The sequence below is a fragment of the Aulonocara sp. 'chitande type north' Nkhata Bay genome, linkage group LG12 (genome assembly GCF_057382095.1).
Source record: "Aulonocara sp. 'chitande type north' Nkhata Bay isolate Kocher_YH1m ecotype deep benthic linkage group LG12, A_spYH_male_GT1.1, whole genome shotgun sequence".
NCBI lineage: Eukaryota > Metazoa > Chordata > Actinopteri > Cichliformes > Cichlidae > Aulonocara > Aulonocara sp. 'chitande type north' Nkhata Bay.
The window spans coordinates 2685055-2709110 of record NC_141355.1 but is presented as its reverse complement, the minus strand read 5'-3'; the positions used below and the strand labels follow the sequence as shown (position 1 = coordinate 2709110).

At 42.5% G+C, this 24056-nt stretch overlaps 1 protein-coding gene across 1 annotated transcript in view; it reads right to left on the bottom strand.

Annotated features, from left to right (window-relative positions):
• Window positions 1-18151, bottom strand: part of nr6a1a (nuclear receptor subfamily 6, group A, member 1a) — a 118930-nt gene extending 100779 nt beyond the window's left edge. Inside the window, exon 1 of the mRNA XM_086313194.1 lies at window positions 17836-18151. Coding sequence (XP_086169320.1) covers window positions 17836-17902 — 67 coding nt within the window. The 5' untranslated portion in view covers window positions 17903-18151. The remainder of the gene's footprint in view (window positions 1-17835) is intronic.
• Window positions 18152-24056: the final 5905 nt, after the last annotated feature.

Below are 24056 nucleotides of genomic sequence, written 5' to 3'. Positions count from 1 at the left end.
CTGTCACTGTTATACGACCACCTGGCTTTAGCCGTGCTGCTTACTGGAATCATCCTATCCAGCTGGCCGCTAATTAAGTCTAACTGTACATTCACTGGGTCAAAGGTACTTCCAGTGCGTGCACAGCCTGTTGAATCTGTGTTTGTAAACTTAATAGAAAACCTGTAGTAAACATGTTAAAACGAGCGTTTCATCAAACATATCATGAACTTAAAAAGATGGAAGAAATTAAGAGTACAAACATTCAGCTTGCAGGTCTACATGCGCTACTTTTTAGGAATCATAAGGCAGATTCAGAATAGTCATAAACTTCATATCCACAGGAGACAGGAGAGCATCATTCGACCGTGCAGCACTAATGAACAAGCAGAATGTACATGATGGGAGGTGTGGAAGGTCTGTGGTTCGATCCCCAGGTGTTCCAGGCTTCAGACTGAAGTATCATCCCGACACATCCAGAGTGCAGGTATGTATGTAAATTCTAGTCCATAAACATCAGCATCAGAAAGAAGCATGACCCCTCAAACCTATCCCTGCAGAAAGCAAAGTAGGATCAAATGAAGCCGTTTTAGCCTCGGTCAGCAAAGGTAAACACTTCTCCAGGTTCATCATAATGTTTGCAAAAGTAACAGTGAAAAGGCCGGGTTACTGAAACAGTAGAATTACGAAAATAGTGCTTCAAGTATCTTTAATGGGCTCTGCATCGGTTGTTGCACAGGCCAGCTGTGGATACTTACTTTGGCACCATGGGAAGCAGAGCTTTTAGCTGCTCTGCTCCCAGGCTGTGGAGCTCTCTGCCCCCTGAAATAAGAAATATTGGTTCTCTCCCCCAGTTTAAATCCCATGCATGCAAATATAACTGAAACAACAAGAGAAAAAACAAACCTTCAAAATCATCACGTTTTCATGTCTATGTGTACAGAATGCATCTGCTCGAACAGGAGCTTGTCCTGTTCCTACCCCCTTATTTCAAATTTCATTGCTTACAAATCCAGAATTCAACATTATTTGATCCATACATGTTTAACTATGTACAAGTCTAACACATGAATATACACAAATAAAACCATTTTCAGCACGTAAACCAAAACAGCAACAAACTGCATGTTTTACATAAACTAAGCACCCTGTGTTTAACACCTGCTTAATCTCGGAGCTTATTTTGTATCTATGTGACAAACACCTTAATGAACACTTAAGCTTGTGCAAAATGATTGCTTCCCAGCATCTCCCCAGTCATCTACATAAATACAACAATCCGGTTGTTCAGTGATGACGTGACGAATCCTACTTCCGGGTCTAAAGTAGTCTGCGTTTAATATGGCTTTTGTGTTGTTAACATGTTTAATGTTTTGTATTTTCTTCTATTTGATCTCAAAAAGCTCCTAAAACAGTCAGTGATCACTGTTGACCTCCCTCGGCTTTTATTACCACTAATCATTTATTTAAGCTCAGTTTTTAAAACCTTAGGATGTAACTACAGCCCAGCCCATGCAGCAGTATATGAATGACTAACCTCGTATTGTGGATGGATTATCTCAGTTGTTCTCCTGGCTGAAGTTTGGTCCTTTTACAGCATCCTGCCATGCGATTACATTTGTTCCTGACCACCGAGAACACTCACGTTAACTTTTATCGAGTGGAAATAAAGTTAGCTTGTTTATATTATGCTAACATAGCTGTGTCGCTAGCGGTCACGTAGCACATCATTATATACCAGCTAGCCAAACTTCAGTAACCCTACAAACGTCACTGCTGTTTAGTTTTCTGTCTTCATTTATGCTGGAAGTGATAGCAGAGCTGTATGTTTTAATTTGTTTCCAAAACCCCGCAGTCAGGACATGCTATATTGTATTTAGATAGAAGCTAGCGAGCTAACTCCCTGCTAACTTCTAACTCCGTTAAATGTCATAAATTCCGTTTTCATGGATGCCTGGATGTTAAACTCAATTGTTACACCTGGTAGAGCAGAACGCTGATCATTTTATTAAAGATGAAAGACTTTAGACAGTTTTTCAACTCTCAGTAATGCCATAGTGATCGTTTGATATATGGACCTGCAGCGGAGTTTAGGCCCAGACACGGCTAGTGACGTCAGACTGAACGACCGGATAGAGCTCGAAAATGTGACGTCAAAACCGCAAAGGATTCTGGGAACGAGTGGCAAGCGGTACTAGTGCTCGCAGGCTTTCACAAGAAAACAGTCACACAGCAATAAAAAGAAACAGAAAAATTGGCAAGAAGCTGTTGTATTATTAGCTGCAATAGCCGGTCGCATGACAGCTACGGGAAGCTGACGGGTAAAGAGACCAGTTGTTATCAGATTCCGTCGTGGAAGAGAAATTGTTCGAGCCGTGTTTCCGAAGTAACAAAGAGGTGACGGATGGCCTGAATTGCTGCCATTCGAAGACCAAATATAACGTCCCAGAACCCTCCAGCTCACATGTTAGTCTGCTCCAAGCATTTCCACAAAGGTCAGTCTGCTGTTGTAGTTATTACGTAATTTATCATAACATAATTATTGATGTAGGTTACAAATAAGTCTTATATTGATTTGAATTGAATTCGTTGCGCTTTGCTGCTTTGTTCACTGTGGCTTTGCAAGCTAATGTTTGTTGTGTTTTGTAGGAAAACCAGCCTACAAAATGCAGGAATGCGATCCAGACTGGGCCCCTCTGTCAACCTGGGTCATGAAAATCGTGTTTTTCTTGAAGGATGCAGACTTCTTCCTGTACCACTGCTTGAAGAAGGTGTCTTCCAGAAACTGGCAGTAGGACTGGGAGTTGAGCTTGACTCCATCCTCAACCCGAAAAGGCCCCACAAGCTCATCTTTGATGATACCAGCCCAAACCAGTACTCCACCTCCACCTTGCTGGCGTCTGAGTGGGACTGGAGCTCTCTGCCCTTTACCAATCCAGCCACGGGCCCATCCATCTGGCCCATCAAGACTCACTCTCATTTCATCAGTCCATAAAACCTTAGAAAACCCAGTCTTGAGATATTTCTTGGCCCAGTCTTGACGTTTCAGCTTGTGTGTCTTGTTCAGTGGTGGTCGTCTTTCAGCCTTTCTTACCTTGGCCATGTCTCTGAGTATTGCACACCTTGTGCTTTTGGGCACTCCAGTGATGTTGCAGCTCTGAAATATGGCCAAACTGGTGGCAAGTGGCATCTTGGCAGCTGCATGCTTGACTTTTCTCAGTTCATGGGCAGTTATTTTGCGCCTTGGTTTTTCCACACGCTTCTTGCGACCCTGTTGACTATTTTGAATGAAACGCTTGATTGTTCGATGATCACGCTTCAGAAGCTTTGCAATTTTGAGACTGCTGCATCCCTCTGCAAGATATCTCACTATTTTTGACTTTTCTGAGCCTGTCAAGTCCTTCTTTTGACCCATTTTGCCAAAGGAAAGGACGTTGCCTAATAATTATGCACACCTGATATAGGGTGTTGATGTCATTAGACCACACCCCTTCTCATTACAGAGATGCACATCACCTAATATGCTTAATTGGTAGTAGGCTTTCGAGCCTATACAGCTTGGAGTAAGACAACATGCATGAAGAGGATGATGTGGACAAAATACTCATTTGCCTAATAATTCTGCACTCCCTGTAGATGCGTTGGCCTGTAACAGCAGCTGTGAGATGGAATCGTCCAAATCACCAAAGTAAACTGGACCTGGGCTTGTTGCAGGATCTGAAGTTACTAAACATATGCACTAAAACTTAGAACCATATAATAATAAATATGTGCGTGATGAAAGTTGGGCAGCACACTAATGTCCTTACCCCACTCTGTGCTCGTGTGGATCTGACCCTTTCACTCCTTTGATTTTTTTCCTCTTTTTTTTTTTGCCTCCTCGTCACGTCTGTCTTTGTGCGGACCTGCCGTGTTCTCTGTCGTTTTGTACATCACTGTTTTTGGGGCAAATAAAATGAAAGTAGGGATTAAAACCGCAGAATTAATGATTACCGGTGCTGGAAATACTAGCGCTTGATGCAGTGTTTTGATTTTGCTTAAAGTCACGTGGTCTGTCGAGCTCTGTTGAAGACTGATCTTCTTGTGATGTCAATCTGGTTAAGAGCAACAGCAGCAAACAAACGTAGAAATAGAGACTGTAGTCCAATGATGTTGTTGTTAATATAAAAGTTCCTTCAGAAATCTCCATTTTTTTTGTAGTAAAAAAACCAAAAAAAACCCCAAAAAAACCAAAACTTGAGATTAGGCAAAAGACACGGAAACGGTGAAGCCTTTTTTTTTTTAGTGTTTTTACTTTTTTGCACAAAACTGTAGAACAAAAATGAAGCCATGTTATATGTTGTATAACGGTTGGGGGGGGGGGAACGTATAGAGCTACAGATTTGTAAAATAGAAGTCAAAATAATTTGCTGTGAGCACATGACCTGCTTGTACCCAAGCAGAGATCTTGCTGACGTTGCTGGTCCTTGGGAAAAGTTCATTGTTACCATGGGCCCACTGGAGGGCCCATTTTACAAGCACTCTTTAAATGACCATAACTCAGTCACCGTTTGTGCTAGAGAAAAGAAGTTTCAGAAAGAAGAGAAGCTTTACAGGGATATTCGGCATATTACGGTAGTACAAAGCATTCACAAGCTACTGCTGTCTGAACACAGACAGAAAAATAAGCCCTGCCTACATTTTACCATGTGCAGTTCACACAAATGACAAGCTTTACAGAACATCATAGCAATGCATCTGCCACCATAGTCCACTCACAGGTAAGAATGAATGACACACAGGTAGGGCTGCCACAAACGATTATTCTGATAGTCGACTAGTCACCGATTATTTTTGCGATTAGTCGACTAATCAGATCATCATCCATTGGACGTAAAACGTACAGCTTATTGCACCAGCAGCATCTGCTCTTATATAACTATCATTAGCTTACAGCTTGAAGTGTTTGTGCTAACTAAAAATAAAGACAAGATGATAGTTTATTAAATTTTAATGAAATTTGCAGATTGTTTCGGTGAAGTTTAATAAACTCCTTGCTATCTAAAATATAACAGGACACCGGAGTATATTCTCCAGCATCTCACACTTCTGATAATCAGCTGTCTGCTTGACGTTTATTCAGCTGTGTAAAAACTATAACTTTAATCTCAGCCAAACCGATTTACTCAGGAACAAATAAAATACTAAAAAAAGCCAAACAATAACATTTTAAGTTATCTAAGTAACTCATATATCATGTTTAACCTGAGTAGCGAAAGACGGCGGTGGGTTTGAAAACAATTTGCCGGGAGTCCGGTGTTCTCACGGCTCTAGTGAGCCTTGCCCCCGGCTCGCTACCGAGCTAGTGGGTAACAGACGTCTCCGAAAACGTCGGAGCGCTTTTGAAAATATGTGGTGTCTTGATAAACTGAGCCGATATTTGAGGTTTACACAGCTACATTCTCGCCTGAAAATATGTTAAACGTTTATTTTGTGACCCAGAAAGAATAATAAGAGTAATATTAAAACTAACTAGCTGCCGCCATTGTTGGAAACTGCGCTGGGCTGCGCTATGAATTCTGGGATAGCTTTGGACCACGAAGTATACACCCGACCCATCTTTCAAATCTGGGGAAAGAAGGGCACATTTGTCGGAGTCTTCGAATTTGGACAGGCTTTGTCGTGTAGCTGTAACGTAATCGGCCTACAAATGTGGGCACAGGAGGATGCAGTTCCTGAATTTGGACACAGCTACGATACCGGACACTGCTGCTTCTTCTTCGGGGTTTAACGGCAGCTGGCATCCTTGTACATGCAGTGCTGCCATCTTCTGTTTCAGTCCGTTATTACACTCTTAAATCCTGCCACTTATTCCTGCGTCTTTTGGGATCTTACAAAGCTTCAAAGTCGTCGACTTAGTCGTTGACGATTTTGATAGTCGACGTAATCGTGACTAGTTGACTAATGGTGGCAGCCCTACACACAGAGCAGCGAGCGGCAGGTGTGAAGAACCATTTTTACTGTCAATTGACAGAAAAAGTGAAAGACAGAAGGAAAGTGACATGGATGAAGGATAAAGTTTGTCTTGAGCAAACCACTACATGGGAGGAGTGGACACATCAGGCCTGATGCTGAGGAGCCACTCAGTCCACAGGAAAACCAGGAGGCGGCACATTACAGTTTACCATTATTTCCTGGACATTTCTGTTACCAACAGCTTCATAATTCACCAAGAATCATGTGGCAAACACCAGCAGAAACAGCGGGCTCGCCAGGAGTTCCAGGAAGACCCGTGTGCTCATCTACTTGGGGCTTCATTGACATCAGGTTGCCCACCGACACCCAGCTTCAACCAATCACTTCCCCCACAAACAGCAGCGAAGGACAGTCTAAGGCAGCTACAGCCACCTAAAGAAGTTCAAAATTAAAATGCTGTGGCCATATGAGCGGAGCAGACAGTTTCTGTATAAAAGTGACAATATATGGAAAACTGACAGCACAAGGCTCACAAACTTTGCACACAGTTATTAGAGTTCATATTTCACACAGATTGTTACTGATATTTTGTTGATGCTGAATATCAGTTTTCACTTCATTATAATCTTGAAGAATCGTGTTTTTCACTTTAAACCGTTGTTGCATTCCACAGTAAATATAAAATAAATGAACTAAACCTACCAAAGAAGACCAGGCGGCCTCTATTAACTCCGGGTAAATAAAGAGTGAAGGCAGACAGAGTTATAAATAGGATGCTTTCAACAGCTTTTTCCAAGTTTATTAAATAAAAACCTGATCCAAGAGTCCCTCGTACTTCTCCCCACAGGTACAACTCTTAATCAAACACAGCCTTTCAAAAAACAATCAGTAATCTGACTTTCAGTCTGACAGCCCGAGCGCTCAGTGCTCCATTAGATTTGACAGATTGTTAAGGAACTCAAGGGCTGCCTTCACAGGCTGCTTGGCGGTCAGCCCTTTGACCTCTACACATGACCCTTGACCTTGTTGTGTAACACAGCACACAGGAGCATCTACTCTGTCCTCTCTGCTGCTTCTCCGTGACCGTGTGATGCTGCTGTCCCAGTGCCCCTCAACTTCTCAGCACATGCTTTGGCTGAAATGATGGAGAGCAGATTCTCCTCCGTGCCTGACTGCATAGTTTGAAGATACCAGCAGCATTTTAATGTAACACGGTCTCTGCTTTGAAAGCTAGAAGAGCGCTGCACAGGCTATAGATCTGTTAAGATCCAGATATTTTAGGAGTTTCCACAAATGTTTGACTTTTCATGTGTAGAGCAGACCATAATAGCATTTTGTGTAGGTGTGATATTATGTAAGCTCTTTCGTACTGACATAGATTTTTTAATATACATAGTTGCTGTATATCTGTAATCTTATTGCCTTAAAACACATAAGAAAGCTCTTTATCAGGTATGAAGGGTCTCACTCCGAGCTCAACAGCCTCTATGCTAAACCCAGGAAGGACCAGTGAGTGTCAGAAGCACGATCCAGAATGAAACAACAAAGATCCAGAAGCACATCGGGAAGATGACCACAACAGTTTGGTGAATAACTCGGGCCACTGAAACTCGAAAAAGAAGAGCGCCAGTCGCCACAGAAGCACAGGCCTTTGCACGGCATGCACCAGCCACGCTGGAGGCACTAATCATGGCGGCACAGGAAAAACCTCTAAGCACAAGACTGATAGAGGCTGGGGTCTACCACACCATGCAAGACCAAAGATGGCCCTGAGAAAATGCAGCTCATCACAGCAGGGTGCAAGAAGCTGGTAGGTAGGGCAGACATATAACGCTGTAGCTGAGTGGCTGGCATAGCATAGAGGAACATCTGTGCTGAGTATGGTCTTGATGTCCTGAGGTCAAAGTGCCCACTTGGATGGTTGAGAGTGACCAGCTAAGGTCCTGTAGTACCTCCAGGTACAGATGGACAAAGCGGTGATGACTAATCAACCCCACACAGTATTAGTAGACAAGCAGAGGAGGAAGGTTGTAGTAATAGACGTACTTTTACCAAGTGATGGCAATTTCAGGAAGAGGGAACATGAGAAGTTGGAGAAACACAAAGTGCTGAGAGAGGAGCTAGAGAAGATGTGTAAGCTGAAGGGGGGATAGGAGCTCTTGGGATAGTGACTCCCAAACTCGGAGAGTGGGTCCAGCAGATCCCAGAGAGGACAACCGAGATCTCTGTCCAGGAACAGCAAAGATGCTGTGCAGGACGCTCAAGCTCCCAGGCCTCTGGTAGAGGACCCCAGTTTAAAGAATAAAGACAGACACGGGGTTGCTGAAATTCAAAAAGAACTTCAGAATTGGGGAGAAAGGTGACAGTAAAGGTGGCATGGTTACTGGTGCCACACGGGCTGGTCCGAGTGTTTCAGAAACAGAGGATATAGTCAGATCTTCCCCACAAAAGCATCTCTAAGAGAACTGGCTGATAAAAGAACATCTGATGTCAAAGGTCTGAGAAGAAAAAGCAGACTGGTTCTGTTCGACAGGTCGTCTGCACAGGAGGCAACGAATGCAGCATTCAAGTCGAGGTGAGAACAGACGTGCAGAAACAGGCTTGCTTATTTTGAACAGTGTGTATTTTTCCACTTATTTCAATACATGTTATCATTTGATATTATTTTTATTATTATTCATCAATATATAATTAGACTGAATTGATTACCCACTTTAGACATGAAACAGTGGGATAAATGTTTCATAGAGCATTCATCCACATGAAGCTGGTGACCGTTGTGTTTATCTGTGGTAATCCCGACGGCAGTCACGCTGGGGGTCAGGCTGTGGTCAGAGGGCGGGGGGGGGAGCACCATCACTGCGGGCTGACATGCTCAAAGGAGCAACTTCCCTTTCATCATACCAGGGGTTAGAGTTTTACTGCCTCATACAGCCGGTGAGTGTACAAGCACTGTGCGAACTAAGCCCTGCAGCAGCCATCTGATAATAATCATCTCACAAAACAGCAGAAACAGTTGAGTCTGCTTATGGAGCCACAAGGTTCAGTGTGCACTGTACGGATGCTCCACATGTGTCGCACTTTCACATTTTTACACTAAAAATGAGGCGATATTGTCCGGTTACACCAGCACGAAACTAAACCTATAAACATCATGTTAGTTGGCTGCGGTGGTCGTCTGTCAGTTAACTGACAGAACATTTCAACACCACCACTGCTGCAACGCCGACGCCCACCCCTGAACAAAACCAAAACCTGCAACTGTTAAGTTTGTTCATGTGTCCCATTCCAATCCATCGGCATTAGCTGATTTACAGGTACAAAAACAGGCTGAACAGCAATATAAATGAGCTTAAAACAGGAATGAAAAAGCTAAAACTTTGCTTCTTCATTAAGAACATTTTACAGTATTCTCAAGAAAGGCCTTACACCAAACAGGAACAAGATTAATCAGGATTTGGTGCAGGCTATAATATGTCCTCGTAATTAATGTTAAAATGACAAAAAAAAGTTTTAGCTGGGAAACTGGCCTTTTTCAGCCTTTTCTTACTTTGTGCTGAATAAATAAAACTTCTGTAGCAGCGGAGTTAATGTCCTGCCAAAGAGTCTGAAGTTTTTCTTCATTAGTTCACTTTTAAGTTAGAAAAAAATGCAGTACATTCATCTATTTCAGGAGTGAAAATAATATCTAACAAGAAATAACTTACATATTTATGTACGTTCTGCATGTGAATACATGTACGTTCTGCATGTGCACAACTCTGTTGCTTGTGAAGCTCACACACAAGAATTTCACTCACATGTGCTGTACCAATGTACCTGCACATGTGATGTGACAATAAAAGTGATTTGATTTGATTTGAATACTGCTTTAATGTTTCACACAAGCAAAGCAGGAAGTTACTGCATTCAGAATATTTCCATTACTACAGTGTACACATTCTTGAGTCCGTTCATAACCACCAGCTTGAAGTGTCCAAACAGGCAGCATTTACTCAACGCATGTGTGCTGAAGTAATGAGAAGAGTCACCGTTTAGCATTTTCCTGACGATGTGCACAGAGCTCTGTGTGTATCTTGTCTGTTGACTGTGAAACAATCAGTGTCCTGTGCTGAGCTTCACCCGACTATGGTTCCACTGCCAGTCACCTATGACCAGTACTCCCAGCATGGGGGGGGGGGACTACTGAGCTGTTCAGAAAAAAAAAGAAGAGAACGGGGTGGCTGCAGTTTAGGAGTCTCAGGTCAGGTACTAATCAAAAACTTGGTGGTTCGATCCCAGGGAGGTGCTGCCCTTTCTGCAAAGTAGGGAATAAACTTGGTGTTCCACCCCACTAGTTCTACAAAAGCCAGCACCTTCCTCTTTGTTGTGGGCACTGGGTATGCATGAATGACTTCCACTTTCTCCACTTAAAGTCTTGACTTGTCCATGTCCAACCTCATATTCAAGGTACTCCACCTGGCTCTGTGTCTGATTACATTCATTAGGACTGCTCGTGAAGCCAGCAAATCTGAGGTGGAGAACACACAGATCCATCAACACCTGGTCCATGAGATGCTGAAAGGTTGCTGCAACTTGAACTGAAACAGTCCAAAAAGGAGTTTGAAGGCTGTCACCTTCCTTGTCTCTGGTGCTGGGGCCACAGCTTCTCATCGCCCTTTCCAAGAGTTCGTCAATGCGAGGTATTAGGTAAGGGATCAAACTTGAAGACTAATTCCAATTTTTTTCACTAGTACCCACTCGGCTAATCAGATTCAGCTGAACGTCCCAAAATGTCAATGCAACACAAACCACACAACAATGGTGGACATCAAGGCGATGAGATACCTGCTTCTAAACTGTTGGTACAGGACTGCACACCGTCGCTGGACCACAGTGTTGGTTTTGGAGAGCCATTTCACTTCTTGCTGGGTTTCAAAAATGCTGGTTTTAATTTTTGTGCAGGACTCAAGAGTGACACCACTAACTGGCCAATCAGATGGCTTGGGATTCTGGCAGAGTAGGTATTAAAAACATACCTGGTATCAGGTACTTCCACCTAATGGAAAAACCTAAAAGTCAAGTCGAGTCAGCGGAGCTAAGCCCAGTGGGTACTAGTGGAAAACGGCTAAAAGTTGAACACTGATCCATCTTTTTTTAGGACTAGCATAACTAGGCTTCACCATTTGTTGATCTTTCAATTACCCAAGCTGCAGCTGGAATTCTGTAGAACTTTCTGGAGGCTGGAACATTTTCCCTCAGGTGTATTTTGTGCTGCACCTGTGTTGTGAAACCAGACTCCTCCTGAAACAACTGTAAAGAAGGGTTCTTAGATTTTTCTGGTGGGATGCCTGAAGACTTGTTAGAGACACTAAACTCAGCTCTGCTTTGTTTGTGGGGAAAACCGTCCTCCCTCTTCTTCTCCTGACAAAGACAGTGCTGCCTAACCTGCTGCATGGACCTTTGCGTTGGAACCTAAAATTCCTGTAACAGGATAATGTGGAAAACCTTATGTTTCTTTTTCTTGCTGTCAGGTAAATATAGCTCATAGTAGGGCTGGGCGATATGACCCAAAATTCATATCTCGATATTTTTTAGCTGGATGGCGATATAAGATATATATCTCGATATATTTTTTTAAAGCCATAAAGTAAGAACAAGAAGAGAGTTCTTAGTCAAAGCTGTGTCCCAGATGTCACACAGGCACTTTTATTAACATAGAGCAGATGTACATAAAATTTACTCAAAAATAAATTATGAGCATTTATTAAATAATAATGCTCCATAAATAAAAGAAAACAATGTTGTTTTTGTGCATAACAAAAAGCTCACAATGGTACAGTCAAAATGTAAACTAAAAGACGCTGAGCACAATAACAAAGAGATTTCACAGCTGCTCTGTTCCCAACTTGTACTGCGTGACTGACAGCCTGGAATTTTTAAATCCGCTTCGGAACCACGTCTCTTAACAGATGACATTTATGGTCCTTATACACAGTAGGGTAATATTACGTTGAAGCACAGTACGTATCACTCCGCGAGGCTCAGCCGTAATCCTCCGACAATCCATCAAGCGGTGCAGCTCCGTAGCTTACCAAAGTCGTACTCAAACATTTGTGACAGATTGCTGAGCGCCGTGTTCCACATAAAATCGGTTCGCGGCCATCAAGCACAACCAGAATTCATACACAAGGCGCACTGTCAACTTTTGAGAAAATGAAAGGATTTCAGTCCGTGCAGCACCTCTGGGCTGCATGGCGTTAGCGTGGTTAGCTCGTTAGCGTGGTTAGCTAGCTAACACATTGACGCCGTCCCGCCCCACGCACGGGGCGATGCGCAGTAACTCGTTAAAGGAGATTTGCCGTGTCCATCTTGTCGCTTCCTGCAGGTGAAGCGATGGGGGAGGAGGGGGAGTTGTGTTCAGTGAAGGAGAGGCGAGGCCGAGTAACGTTGCGTAAAGACGAAAGTGGACGAAAGAGAGGCAAACTTGCGGCTCCACAAGTATAATTATAACGTAACATAGACTATATCGATATAAAGGATATTGTCAGATCTTATATCTCGTATAAAAATATATCGATATTTTTTAAAAACTCGATATATCGCCCAGATCTAGCTCATAGCTGACCTTACCAAAGCCTCTTATTAATTCTGTAATGCCTCTGCTACTTAGTTGGGACAGAAACTTTATCCCACAGTTTGTGAGGACCTCTCTAGAAATCTGTACACTAAAAAAAAAAAAAAAAAACTTTCACTAATGCTCCCTGATTTATTAGCAAGCATTTGTAGACAAGTTGTGATCTATTATATGAACTACGGATGAAAACAGCAACCTGCTGGAAATGAGAACACAAGGTTTTTGCAGCACACTGTTTGCAACTAGTTTCACCCAGTGACAGCTTGCAACCTCCAGCAAACACCTGCCAACCAGTTAGGAAATACCCATATTTCCCTAAAGACTTCCAGGGTGTCACCGGCTGCTTTAGGCAAATCTTTGATTCAGATATCCCAGTAAGTGACACCTAGCTGCAGTGAGTGGCAACAGAAGCCCCTATTTTTCCCCTTTAAAATGGAAATATTGCAGTTCCTCAGCTGCTCTTTTATAACTTCCCAGACAACTGCATCCTTCAGTACTGCAGCTTTACAGGATCCCTACTCTGCATACCAAGTTCAGTGTTTTACAGCTGCCTATAAACTCATCTTCCACCCAAATTCAAACTCAAATTGAAGCCATTTACAGCCTTTGGCCCAGGCTTCGTGTCAAAAACAACAGAAGCTTGGCAAAAGCACTGCCAACAGCCTCAGACCAATTGTACTTACTGTAATACATTCCCTCTCAAAATATGGTTCACAGCAGCATGCTATGTCCTCCCTCGTCATCCTCCCCCACAGCTCATTAGCAGCTGTTAGATGCTCAGCCTATGCCAGGATCAAGGCAGCAAACTTCTGTGAGAGAGCAGTCCCAGCCCCATACCTCATGGATCAAGTGAAGGTTGTAAATACTTTCCTGGGTTACGGTGAGGTCAGCAGAGACCAGGGCCATTAATGCTTCAAGAGCAACATCCCTGGTTGCCGTTCCCATAGCTCTCATCCGCCACCTCCCCCAACATGTCCATCACAGCACACACAAGAAGAAAACAACAAGCAGAACTTTAGGAGAAGATTCAGAGCTCAGGGCGAAGAAAACCCTGGAAGTGTTTGTGAACTGAAAATAGCATAGTGAAGTGGAAAAGGCTTAGACCATCACAGGGAACTGGAAAAATATTTATCAAGATTTTATGAGACAAGATGTTTTTAAGGGCCTGAAAGCAAATGGAAATAATTGAGCACCAAACTAAAATATTTCACTTGTTGCAGGGGAACATTTTGGAACAACAAACCAGAACATTATTAAAAATTGAATTAATCCATCCAACATGTTCTTTTAGTTCCTTTGAAATGGTGTTAATTAATCTCCCCATTATTTGTCTTTCATCCCATCCATCACCAGCTGACCCGCAATATGTGTTGCCTGGAAACAGCACCATCAGCATGAAGGAACTGCAGCATTTAGACCTCTGGAACTGATGAGGACTCAGTTTTCACCGCTCATACTCGACTAACTTCTCTTTAATAGTTTCTCTCATCTTAACATGAAATCAGGGAGGTGAATGTTTCCCTGTAAGGGTGAAAAAAGTATCTGAGTTATACTAAACATTTTGCAGAAGATGTAATCAGATTGTACTCCACGCACGCTGTCTTGGGTCAAGAATCAAATTGAGATTAGCTGTAATGACCTCTGACATCTAAATAGAAGGTTAAACCAATCAGGCCAGATGTCCTCTCAGTATGTGGGATAATCATGAAAGAGCAAACAGATCCTGATGTTGTTACTAAAGTCTTATCATATTATCAGGAGAGACGCAGCAGCGAGACAGGAAAACCTGAAAATCTAGAGATATTTCTACGTTGGACACGACTGAGGGCACTATCACAGTGATCACAGCTGCAGATATATAAAGAAAATAAAAATATATAAATATAAATACAGATTCTGAATGTTTAATAACAAATATATACTTTAAAAACCAAACATGTACTTGTAATGTAATTGCAACAGGACATTTTTGTAGGTTTTTGTATTACTCCATCATTTTAGAAATCTGTCTGCTCACTGACCACAGGCCTGTGTGATGAAGCTGATCTATACCAGGGTCACATTATAAAGCCACCTGCTTTATTTGTTTGTTTTTCGCTGCAGCGATGTGCATTTATTGCAGCACTTACAGGATCTTCTGATAATACATCTTCGTTTGTTAAGACTTACAGAGTTGAACCTGTGAGAGACCTGATGCTTTGGTTACACTCCACTGCAGACACCCACAGCCAAGCAGTCATTCTTGCTACACTTTATAAACCACCGCCTGGAGTGCAGACGGTGCGCTGTGATGTTAAGTCAATATGGGCGAGTCCACACGTCACAAAACAGACGTCCATATGGACGCTCACCATCTAATGTTAAAATACTCACAGCCACAGAGTAAAAGTGCACTCGAGGCTTTTCACGAGTCGAACAGAGAAAATTATTGTCCTGCTTCATGAAAGCTGAGCTTCAGTTTACAGCACAGTGAAGTCTGTCATCCACAGAGACCACAGAGGAAAATGAGCTTTTCATTAGAAACGGAAACATACATGATATTGGTTTTGTATTATCACTCTCTGATACATTTATCTTTTTTCCTTTCTTTAAACAACAAAACAAGCGCGACACCACCTGGTGGGGAGTGTGTTCAAAAAAGGCTTGACTGAAAGACAAGAATCACTATGATGCTGAAGGCGCTGCAATGATTTTTGTTTCTTCTCTTGATTAACTTGAATGAAAACGTGTGTGTGTGTGTGTGTGTGTGTGTGTGTGTGTGTGTGTGTGTGTGTGGCTGCTGATGCTAACACTGATATTGTGGCAGCAGAGGAAGTGTTCTTAAGAAAAAAACACAACATGATGGATCGCATCTACATTCCTGTCACCCCCACACTCCACTCCACCCCCACACGCCTCTACTGTACTCCTGGCTCATTCAAGAATCGGGGGTGGGATGGCGGGGGTGGTGTTTGTATCCTGTCCCTGTCCCACCCACTGCCAGCTACCCCCTTCACTCTGCCCCAAGGGAAAAACACACACAACAACAAATGTACCAGCAGAGCAGGGGCTGACAAAGCACTTTGTTTCAACCAGTTCATGCCAGTCTACTTCACCCATGCATCAAACCTATCTTCCCGTGTGTGTGTGTGTGTGTGTGTGTGTGTGTGTGTGTGTGTGTGTGTGTGTGTGTGTGTGTGTGTGTTGGGGCAGGTGAGTGGGGGGGCACATGCGCTGCTTACTGTTCCATATGACACAGAAAAGCAACAAACTGCAGTGAAGAGCTGGAAGTACTCGATTAAAATCTCAAAGTGGTTTCTATTACTTTACTAAATAAACTCACATTAAAGTAAACAACAATATTCACTCTGCTAAACATCTTTTGATGAAAAAGTATCAAAGTGGTCACTTTCAAGATCAAATCTCAAATGAAACGAGAAAGTAGGGATGTGTGGACATACGAGCTGATGCTGAGTGACATCAGGCCAAAACCATTCAAAGTAAAATCCTGTTACAAATACTCAGCCTGTTACTTTGTTTTCATGTATTTCCTCCTGTTTTCTACTCTGCAAACAATTAGAAATGATAAATAAGCCGTTTTGTTTGCAAAGATAACACTGACCATTGAATCAGCTGCTATCAGTCTTTTTAAAGATACTGACTCATGGGTAATATTAAGTATTGTTTGTTTCACAGCTTGGTGTTACAGTGTGAACGACAGCTGAAGGCTGAACGTTCATTTTTAATCATCAACTTTTGTGTTTGACCACCACAGAAACGTGGAATAATCGGTTATCTGTGCATTTGAAGTGTTTATTAGTTTCCTTCAGTCATGTGTGGCGTTTAGAAATTCCTGCCATATCCTGAATTTTAAGACCAGGTATTAATGAATTAAGACATGATGAAGAAATAAACATTTTGATGAGACATATTCTAACAATATGCAGGGAAAACATTATTTACAGAATTATCAACGAGCCTAAAATGATTTCAAAACGTTTTATGAAATACTTTTTATTTTTTGGGGTGTATTTCTTTACTCGTGTTTTTATGCTACGATTGAAAAATTAAAATGATTTAATCTGTAGAACTGCTCAGGCTGTTGTCGTCATTATTGATTATTCTGTTGATTATTGCTGGAACCCACAGAGGATGTGTTTCAGTGAAACAAAGACAACGCCTGAAACGACTCACGCAGCAGTCACCACCACAAAACATACTTTAAAAAATATTAAATTATTCATGTTTAATCAAAATTAATAAATAATTGTGGGTACATTCACGCAATAATTTCAGTATTAAAATGAAACTAAGCCTAAAAAATTTATGCATTAATTTTACTATGAAATTAAGAAATCTAAGGGAAATTCTTAGGTGGACATTTCAATCTAACGTGCTTCTTAAACAGTCTTAAATCTTCATAATGAGACTTATTAAGTGGATCAGAACACAAAGTCCACCCCGATATCCATAAGTCACGTTGAGGTCCTCAGGGCTGGCAGGGTTAAAGGAATTTTAATCTTGGAAATGTCAATAAATCTTCAGCCACCCGCACGGGGGCACGATATGGGACTGGCGCCTGGGACAGTCTGCTGCAAGGCATTGTGGGCTTAGTGTGAGCCTGGAGCTGGTCAGCATCACAGAATATTAGAAACGAGTATCAGGCACACTGAATAAGAAGCCTTTCCAGCAGCACCGTGCCACTGTAAACAAAAGTCAGCGGGACCGGTGCAGTAGGGGGGTGGACCTCTGCATCCTCTGTTATGGCCTTCTTGCCATCCTGTGAAATGGCCGGATTTTGAGGACTTAAAGGACTAAAGGCTTCGGGGCATTCTCCAAGTTCAAAAGTTCACCTTTTACGATCTTCCCGAGCCTGACTGACCACCTCCAAATAAAAACATTCCGACCTCAGTTCCCAGCGAGCCCAGCGCCATCTCTCTCTGTGTGTCTCTCACACACACACACACACACACACACACGATTAAGTCATATCCACCAGTGAAACAAACTCATCCGTGCTACACTGCTAACTTCGTTACCAACGTCTCCGAGTCTAATAAAAATAAAATCACGCGGCTGTCCCGCTGCTCCTTTTTTAAACTTGCGCGTTTTCATCAGCGCCGCTTCAGAAAGGCTGCGGTGCACGTGAAAGGCTCGTGCAGCAGCAGTGATGAGGCGCTGATCACACAGCCACAGCCACGCGCTCATGTTTTGAGGTGAGCAGCGGTGCCCGGGACAGCAGCAGCCGGGCTACGTGTGCTCGTGTGCGGACGCGAAGGAGGCTGTTCCACGCCAGGTTTGCCTACCGTTTACTGGCTTGGCGTCGTTTCTCTCCGGGTAGTCGAACCCAGTCGCCCTCTTCTGTATCTCCATCCTCCTGCATGGACTGAACCCGAGTCAGCTCGAGTCCGACGTCGCCCCTTCGCGCCGCGGAGAAAGAACCACGCGCGTGGGGGTGAAGGGGCAGGATGACAGCACTGGCGCTTCGGTCTAAAGTGAAGCTGGCGCTGCTTTGGTCGCCGTGTTTAGCTTGACTGACTCAGTACTCGAACCGCGGACCCATGCTTTGACCCTCCTGCTTCCAGTCAGCAAGGAATAGCTGGATCCACACCCCCCACCGATGGTGCGTTTGAGGATGTCGAGGAGGGTGGTGGACGGCAGCTTCTTAAATCAATTAGTGGTGATGGGAGTCTTGGACAAAGGCTTCTATGCAAAACGTCACATCATCTTATATTTATGACTGAAATCCTTTCACATAATAACGACACAATATTTTTTCATATCTATGATTTATTATTTCTTTACATTAGTGGTGTAGTTTCAGATGCTCAAGTGATGAAGTCAGTGCAGATCTGAGAAGCAAAAACTCAGACTTCACACTGCTCTAAACACTCAGTTTCAGGCAGTTTTATTTCTAATTTAGACACTTTATGATGATAGCAGGTCTCCCTAATATGGGCATCTCAGGCAAACAGCTCCAACTGTAAACAGAAGCCCACTTACCACAAGTTTTATTTTTAGGGCCAGCCAATCATTAGGAAGGAGGAAAGGAAATAAACAACTTGATTAAGAGAGGATGCTGTACTAAGGCCCAGTATAAGATAAATAGCTAAGCTATCCTAGTAAAGTTCAGGAGTGGAGTTGGAACTGAGCAGAGTAGGTCATGTCATAGTTATCAGAAAGTAAAACCTACAAGAAAATGGTCAAAGGTGGTTGCAAAGAAAAGCGTCTGGACTTCTTTTCTTTGCAAGCTCCTTTGACTACGATGACCTGGATGACTGACAACCTTCACTACAAGAAAATGAATTTTTCACCTACCAGCTTCCAAAATGTGCGTCTGATAGGAGGAGGAATGTCTGATTAAACTCCTTGAAGTATAATTCTCAGAGAAACCAAGTGATTGATAACTGACTGTTGCTGGATTGTCTGTAGTTAGGCTTGACTCAACTTAAACATTGATGTGTTACTCCAGGTCCATCTGTCCGGTTGCCCAAGCACAGTTACTAACACATTATGTGCTTCTTCAATCTTTTTTTAACCAGTTCTGTAATCGATTTGTATTTAGGGTCTCAAAAACATTCTGAGTATTTCAGAAATATTTATTGGAAAGCGTTACAAAAAAATGAAAATTCAAACTGTGAAAACACTGACATATTGGCTAGCAGTTACAAAAGTGAAATGAAATGGCTGTTCAAGATTACAATCCTGTTTCTTATGTGACAGGAAACCCAGCACATATGACTGAAAAGGCCACAAGTGCATTATCTCCTTCTCTTGTAAAGGGTTGTCCTGTGTATCCTTGCTAAAATAACACAAGAAAGGAAGCACTAAATCAACTTTTCCAGGCACTTAGAGAATTTGACCAGCTTTTGTCAAGTTACTTAGATACTTCCTGGTCATTTTACTAATTTGAAAAACATCCAGAACATAAGCCTGACACAGATTTGATAGAATACGCCCCAAAAGTTGCTTTCCTAAGCAAATAATTAAATAACTGAAATAAATCATCTTCACTATGCTCATTAAATAATTCAAATAAACTCAGTTTTTGTTAGACCTTTGAACAAATCAAAATGAATTACTTATGTGTGTTTATTTCATAATGAAAACATTAGACATCACTGTTTTCTCACACATACCAAAGCACAGTATGAGGTGAGATCTCTTTATTATTAAATCTATTTTAAGGCTAATTGAAAACAGATAAATCGTTTTATTTTCATTACTATTCAGCGTTAGATTGTTCAGCATTGTTGCTGATTTGTTTATTTAATATTTTGCATTGTGGTTTTTCCGACATAACACGAAAGCAGCACAAACACACAACAGATATTACGTAACAAGCGTGCCTTATTGGTCTGAAGGAATTGTGGGACATGAAGTTTCGTAACCGCCCTTTTCTGGTGTCTGGTAAAATTGAAGGCCAGCGTTTACCACGACAAGACGAAAACTAGCATGATAATGCTAATCATAGTTACCGGACAGCTGTTCGGTTAGTAACCAGAGACAGATGTTTCACATTCGCTGAGTCAGCGTCGGGTTTCGGGCGGGCCTCGAAGGTCCAGGCTCGCCCAATAAAGTCACTGTGCCCTCGGCTGTAAGGTGCACTAATGCAGCATCATACAGCTTGGTAATTAAAAACGCCAACATTCATAGTGGCCACGAGTCACTGCAGTGCGAGCTTAATGTAATCAGTTCACAGTAGTTTAGCGTTTCTGTAGCAACCGTGACAACCAGCATGACCGAGGAGGCGGCTGGGTGGACGGGCCTGTGCAGAGCAGACTTCGGGTAGGGACTCTCGGGTCTATTTCACACTAAAAACGGGGCTTTAATCAGCTTCTGCTGCTAGCTAGCTAGCTACACGAAAATTGAAAAACAAAACGTGTTGAGGACACTGTGCGCTCACAATAAACTGTCCTAGTGTGTGGTGAGTTCACTGATCCAAATGTGTCTCCGGCTTTGCATCTGCAATTTAAGAAAGATATGTTTGCACTTTTCTAACCTTGGCTACGTTTCTCTGAGTGTACTACGCGTTGTTGTAATTAAACACTAGCGCTTTTGTTGTTTGGAGGAGCAAAGTGACCTGCCCACCAGTTAAAGGTCTGCTGCCATCCTGCGGAGACGGTAGGGCGAGGATTAATTTGGGGGTTACAGCGCCCTCTGATGGTCTCTCTACAAAGTCTCTGTGTGTGAAAAAGCGGTTTGCTAGCTGAAAGGCTCCCAGCCACCGTACCAGAGAAACGTTTCTTCATGCGAATAATTAACCTACGCTTTATTTAATAATTAATTAATAACATTTAATATTACCCGACGTGTTTTTGTTGGCAGCTCGTTAAAACGTATGTCACTTGGCGTATTTAACCTGACTCAAAAACAATGTTATTACAACCAACCATTTAAAGTCTCTGTTTATGTGATAATAGCGCAAAGCCACTGCAGTTTGAAAGAAAAAATGTGTCCTTAACAGTTGGAAGAGGGACAACAAAAGTATAAATGTATAAAGAGCATTTTCACATTTCACCAATCAAAACGGATTAAAAACAGCTTAAAGTTTGTTGTCTTTCTCAGAGCTGTTGTTGTCTTTTTTTTTTCCAGTGGAAGTTATTCTCCTCATATGTGGGTTTTTTTTTTTGAGTGCCAGCTCCCTGTTTTCTAATGTTTATAATGTTTTATAAGTCCCACTAACCTTAAATTGAAAATATCACGATGTAGAAACAGATGTGATAAATCTCCTACATGTCAGTAACTTTGGTCTGTACTTTTGGTTCTTTTATAAAAAAGCTTTGCCTTCCACTCGCCATCAAGTGCTGCTCAGACAGGATCGCATCACTTTGGGTTTTCTCTCTAATATTGCTGCACCTGACACACAGTCTGTTGTGAACTTAATTGAGTGTGATTAGATGCACAGTAGTATTCAGGTTTTGTGCCTTGTTTTTGATAATCCCCGTGCAGTGTTAGTTTCCTATTGTTTCAGCCGCTTTGATCATCAGGGGTTTTATATGACACACACACACACACACACACACACACACACACACACACACACACACACAACAGGATTTCTATCAGAGTCCTCCAGGTAACAGATCAAGGTTTGTCAAAAACAAGCATGAAACAATAGTGTGGAATAAGATGTGCTCAGTAGTACTTTATTACAATGTTTCAACAAACACTTTTGGAACAATTCATTATTTTAGAACCCACAAAAGAATTTACATTAACTTAAAACAATTAAAATGGGGGGAAAGATTGATTACACTCTTCCAAGTTTTCAAGGAAACCAGTGGCGAGTGGATATTGGAATTCTGTGGGTCCTGTTTATCTTCTTTTATCATTTCCTTTTCTGCACTGGTACTCATACTCATCTGTGTACCCAGGATACTTCCTGGCTTTAAAGGTTCTTTTAAACAGAGAACAGACTTGTTTTTCTTTAAGGTTTTTTCAACCTGATCTCAGACGGGAAAAATGTAGACACCAAGTTTCTCATAGTTAACCAAAGCTAGATGTGAAGGACACTTTTTTTCACTGCAATAAAAATAAAAACTTGAGTCTTGAAAAAAAAGTAAACAAACATTTTTTTGAACTTGGAAAGCAACAAAAATAAAAAATAAAAACGAAAAAGGAGGTTATGATATCTGTTAGTGATTAGGCTTTGATGGAGGTGTTTATTGAGATGTGTGCGAGTCAGTGGCTTTGAAAGAGATGATTTTCATTGCATTACTTGCACTGATGTCCTTAATCTTGCCTCTGACGTATACAATCATAATTAAAAAGACTAAAGCTAACAGTGAAACGTTTAAAAACTACACTGAAATCAGCAAACCTGCTCTGGAAACAGAAAGTAAACTGACATGAAAAAAAAAAGTCTAACAACTACACTCAACAAAAATATAAACGCAACACTTTTGTTTTTGCTCCCATTCCCCATGGGATGGACGTAGAGACCTAAAATTCATTCCAGATACACAATATAACCATCCCTCCCAAACAGTGGTCACAAATCAGTCCAAATGTGTGGTAGTGGGCACATCTGCTATATTGAGATAATCCATCCCACCTCACAGGTGTGCCACATCAGGATGCTGATCTGACTTCATGAGTAGTGCACAGGTGTACCTCAGACTGCCCACAACAAAAGGCCACCTTGGAATGTGCAGTTTTGTCTCACAGCAAAATGCCACAGATGCCACAAGCAATGAGGGAGCGTGCAATTGGCATGCTGACAGCAGGAATGTCAACCAGATCTGTCGCCCGTGCATTGAATGTTCATTTCTCAACCATAAGCCGTCTCCACAGGCGTTTCAGAGAATATGGCAGCACATCCAACCGGCCTCACAACCGCAGACCTCGTGTAACCACACCAGCCCAGGACCTCCACATCCAGCAGGTTCACCTCCAAGATCGTCTGAGACCAGCCACCCAGACAGCTGCTGGAACAATTGGTTTGCACAACCAAACAATTTCTGCACAAACTGTCAGAAACCGTCTCAGGGACGCTCAACTGCATGCCCGTCGTCCTCATCGGGGTCTTGACCTGACTCCAGCTCGTCGCCGTAACAGACTTGTGTGGGCAAATGCTCACATTCGATGGCGTCTGGCACGTTGGAGAGGTGTGCGCTTCACGGATGAATCATGGTTCACATTGTTCAGGGCAGATGGCAGCTGAGAATGTCCCAGTTCTTGCATGGCCAGCATACTCACCGGACATGTCACCCATTGAGCATGTTCGGGATGTGCTTGACCGGCGTATACGACAGCGTGTACCAGTTCCCACGAATATCCAACAACCTCGCACAGCCATTGAAGTGGAGTGGACCAACATTCCACAGGCCACAATTGACAATCTGATAGACTCCATGCGACGATGTGTTGCACTGCATGAGGCAAATGGTGGTCACACCAGATACTGACCGGTTCTGGGTCCCCAGACCCCCAATAGCGCAAAAAACTGCACATTCCAGGGTGGGCTTTTGTTGTGGGCAGTCTGAGGTACACCTGTGCACTACTCATGATGTCAGATCAGCATCCTGATGTGGCACACCTGTGAGGTGGGATGGATTATCTCAATATAGCAGATGTGCCCACTACCACACATTTGGACTGATTTGTGACCACTGTTTGGGAGGGATGGTTATATTGTGTATCTGGAATGAATTTTAGGTCTCTACGTCCATCCCATGGGGAATGGGAGCAGTAACAAAGGTGTTGCGTTTATATTTTTGTTGAGTGTAATTTGAAAATACAAGCTGTAATAATTGTGTTAGACACACAAAAACGTGCATACAGTTCGTTTTCCTGCCCCTCAAACAGAGTGGGACATTTCTGCTGTTTTCAAAGGAAACCTAAATAAGGATCAGTAGTCTGCATTGGCTCTATCTACAGCTATTGTTAAACATGCTGTTTCCCTCATGTCCTGCAGATGTCTCTGCTGACTGCTCCTCCACGGGAGGCTGAAGCATCAGGCAGGTGAACTACCGTCAGCCTCAGAAGCGTCCAGACTGAAGCTCGTCTGAGAACTTTGTCTTTT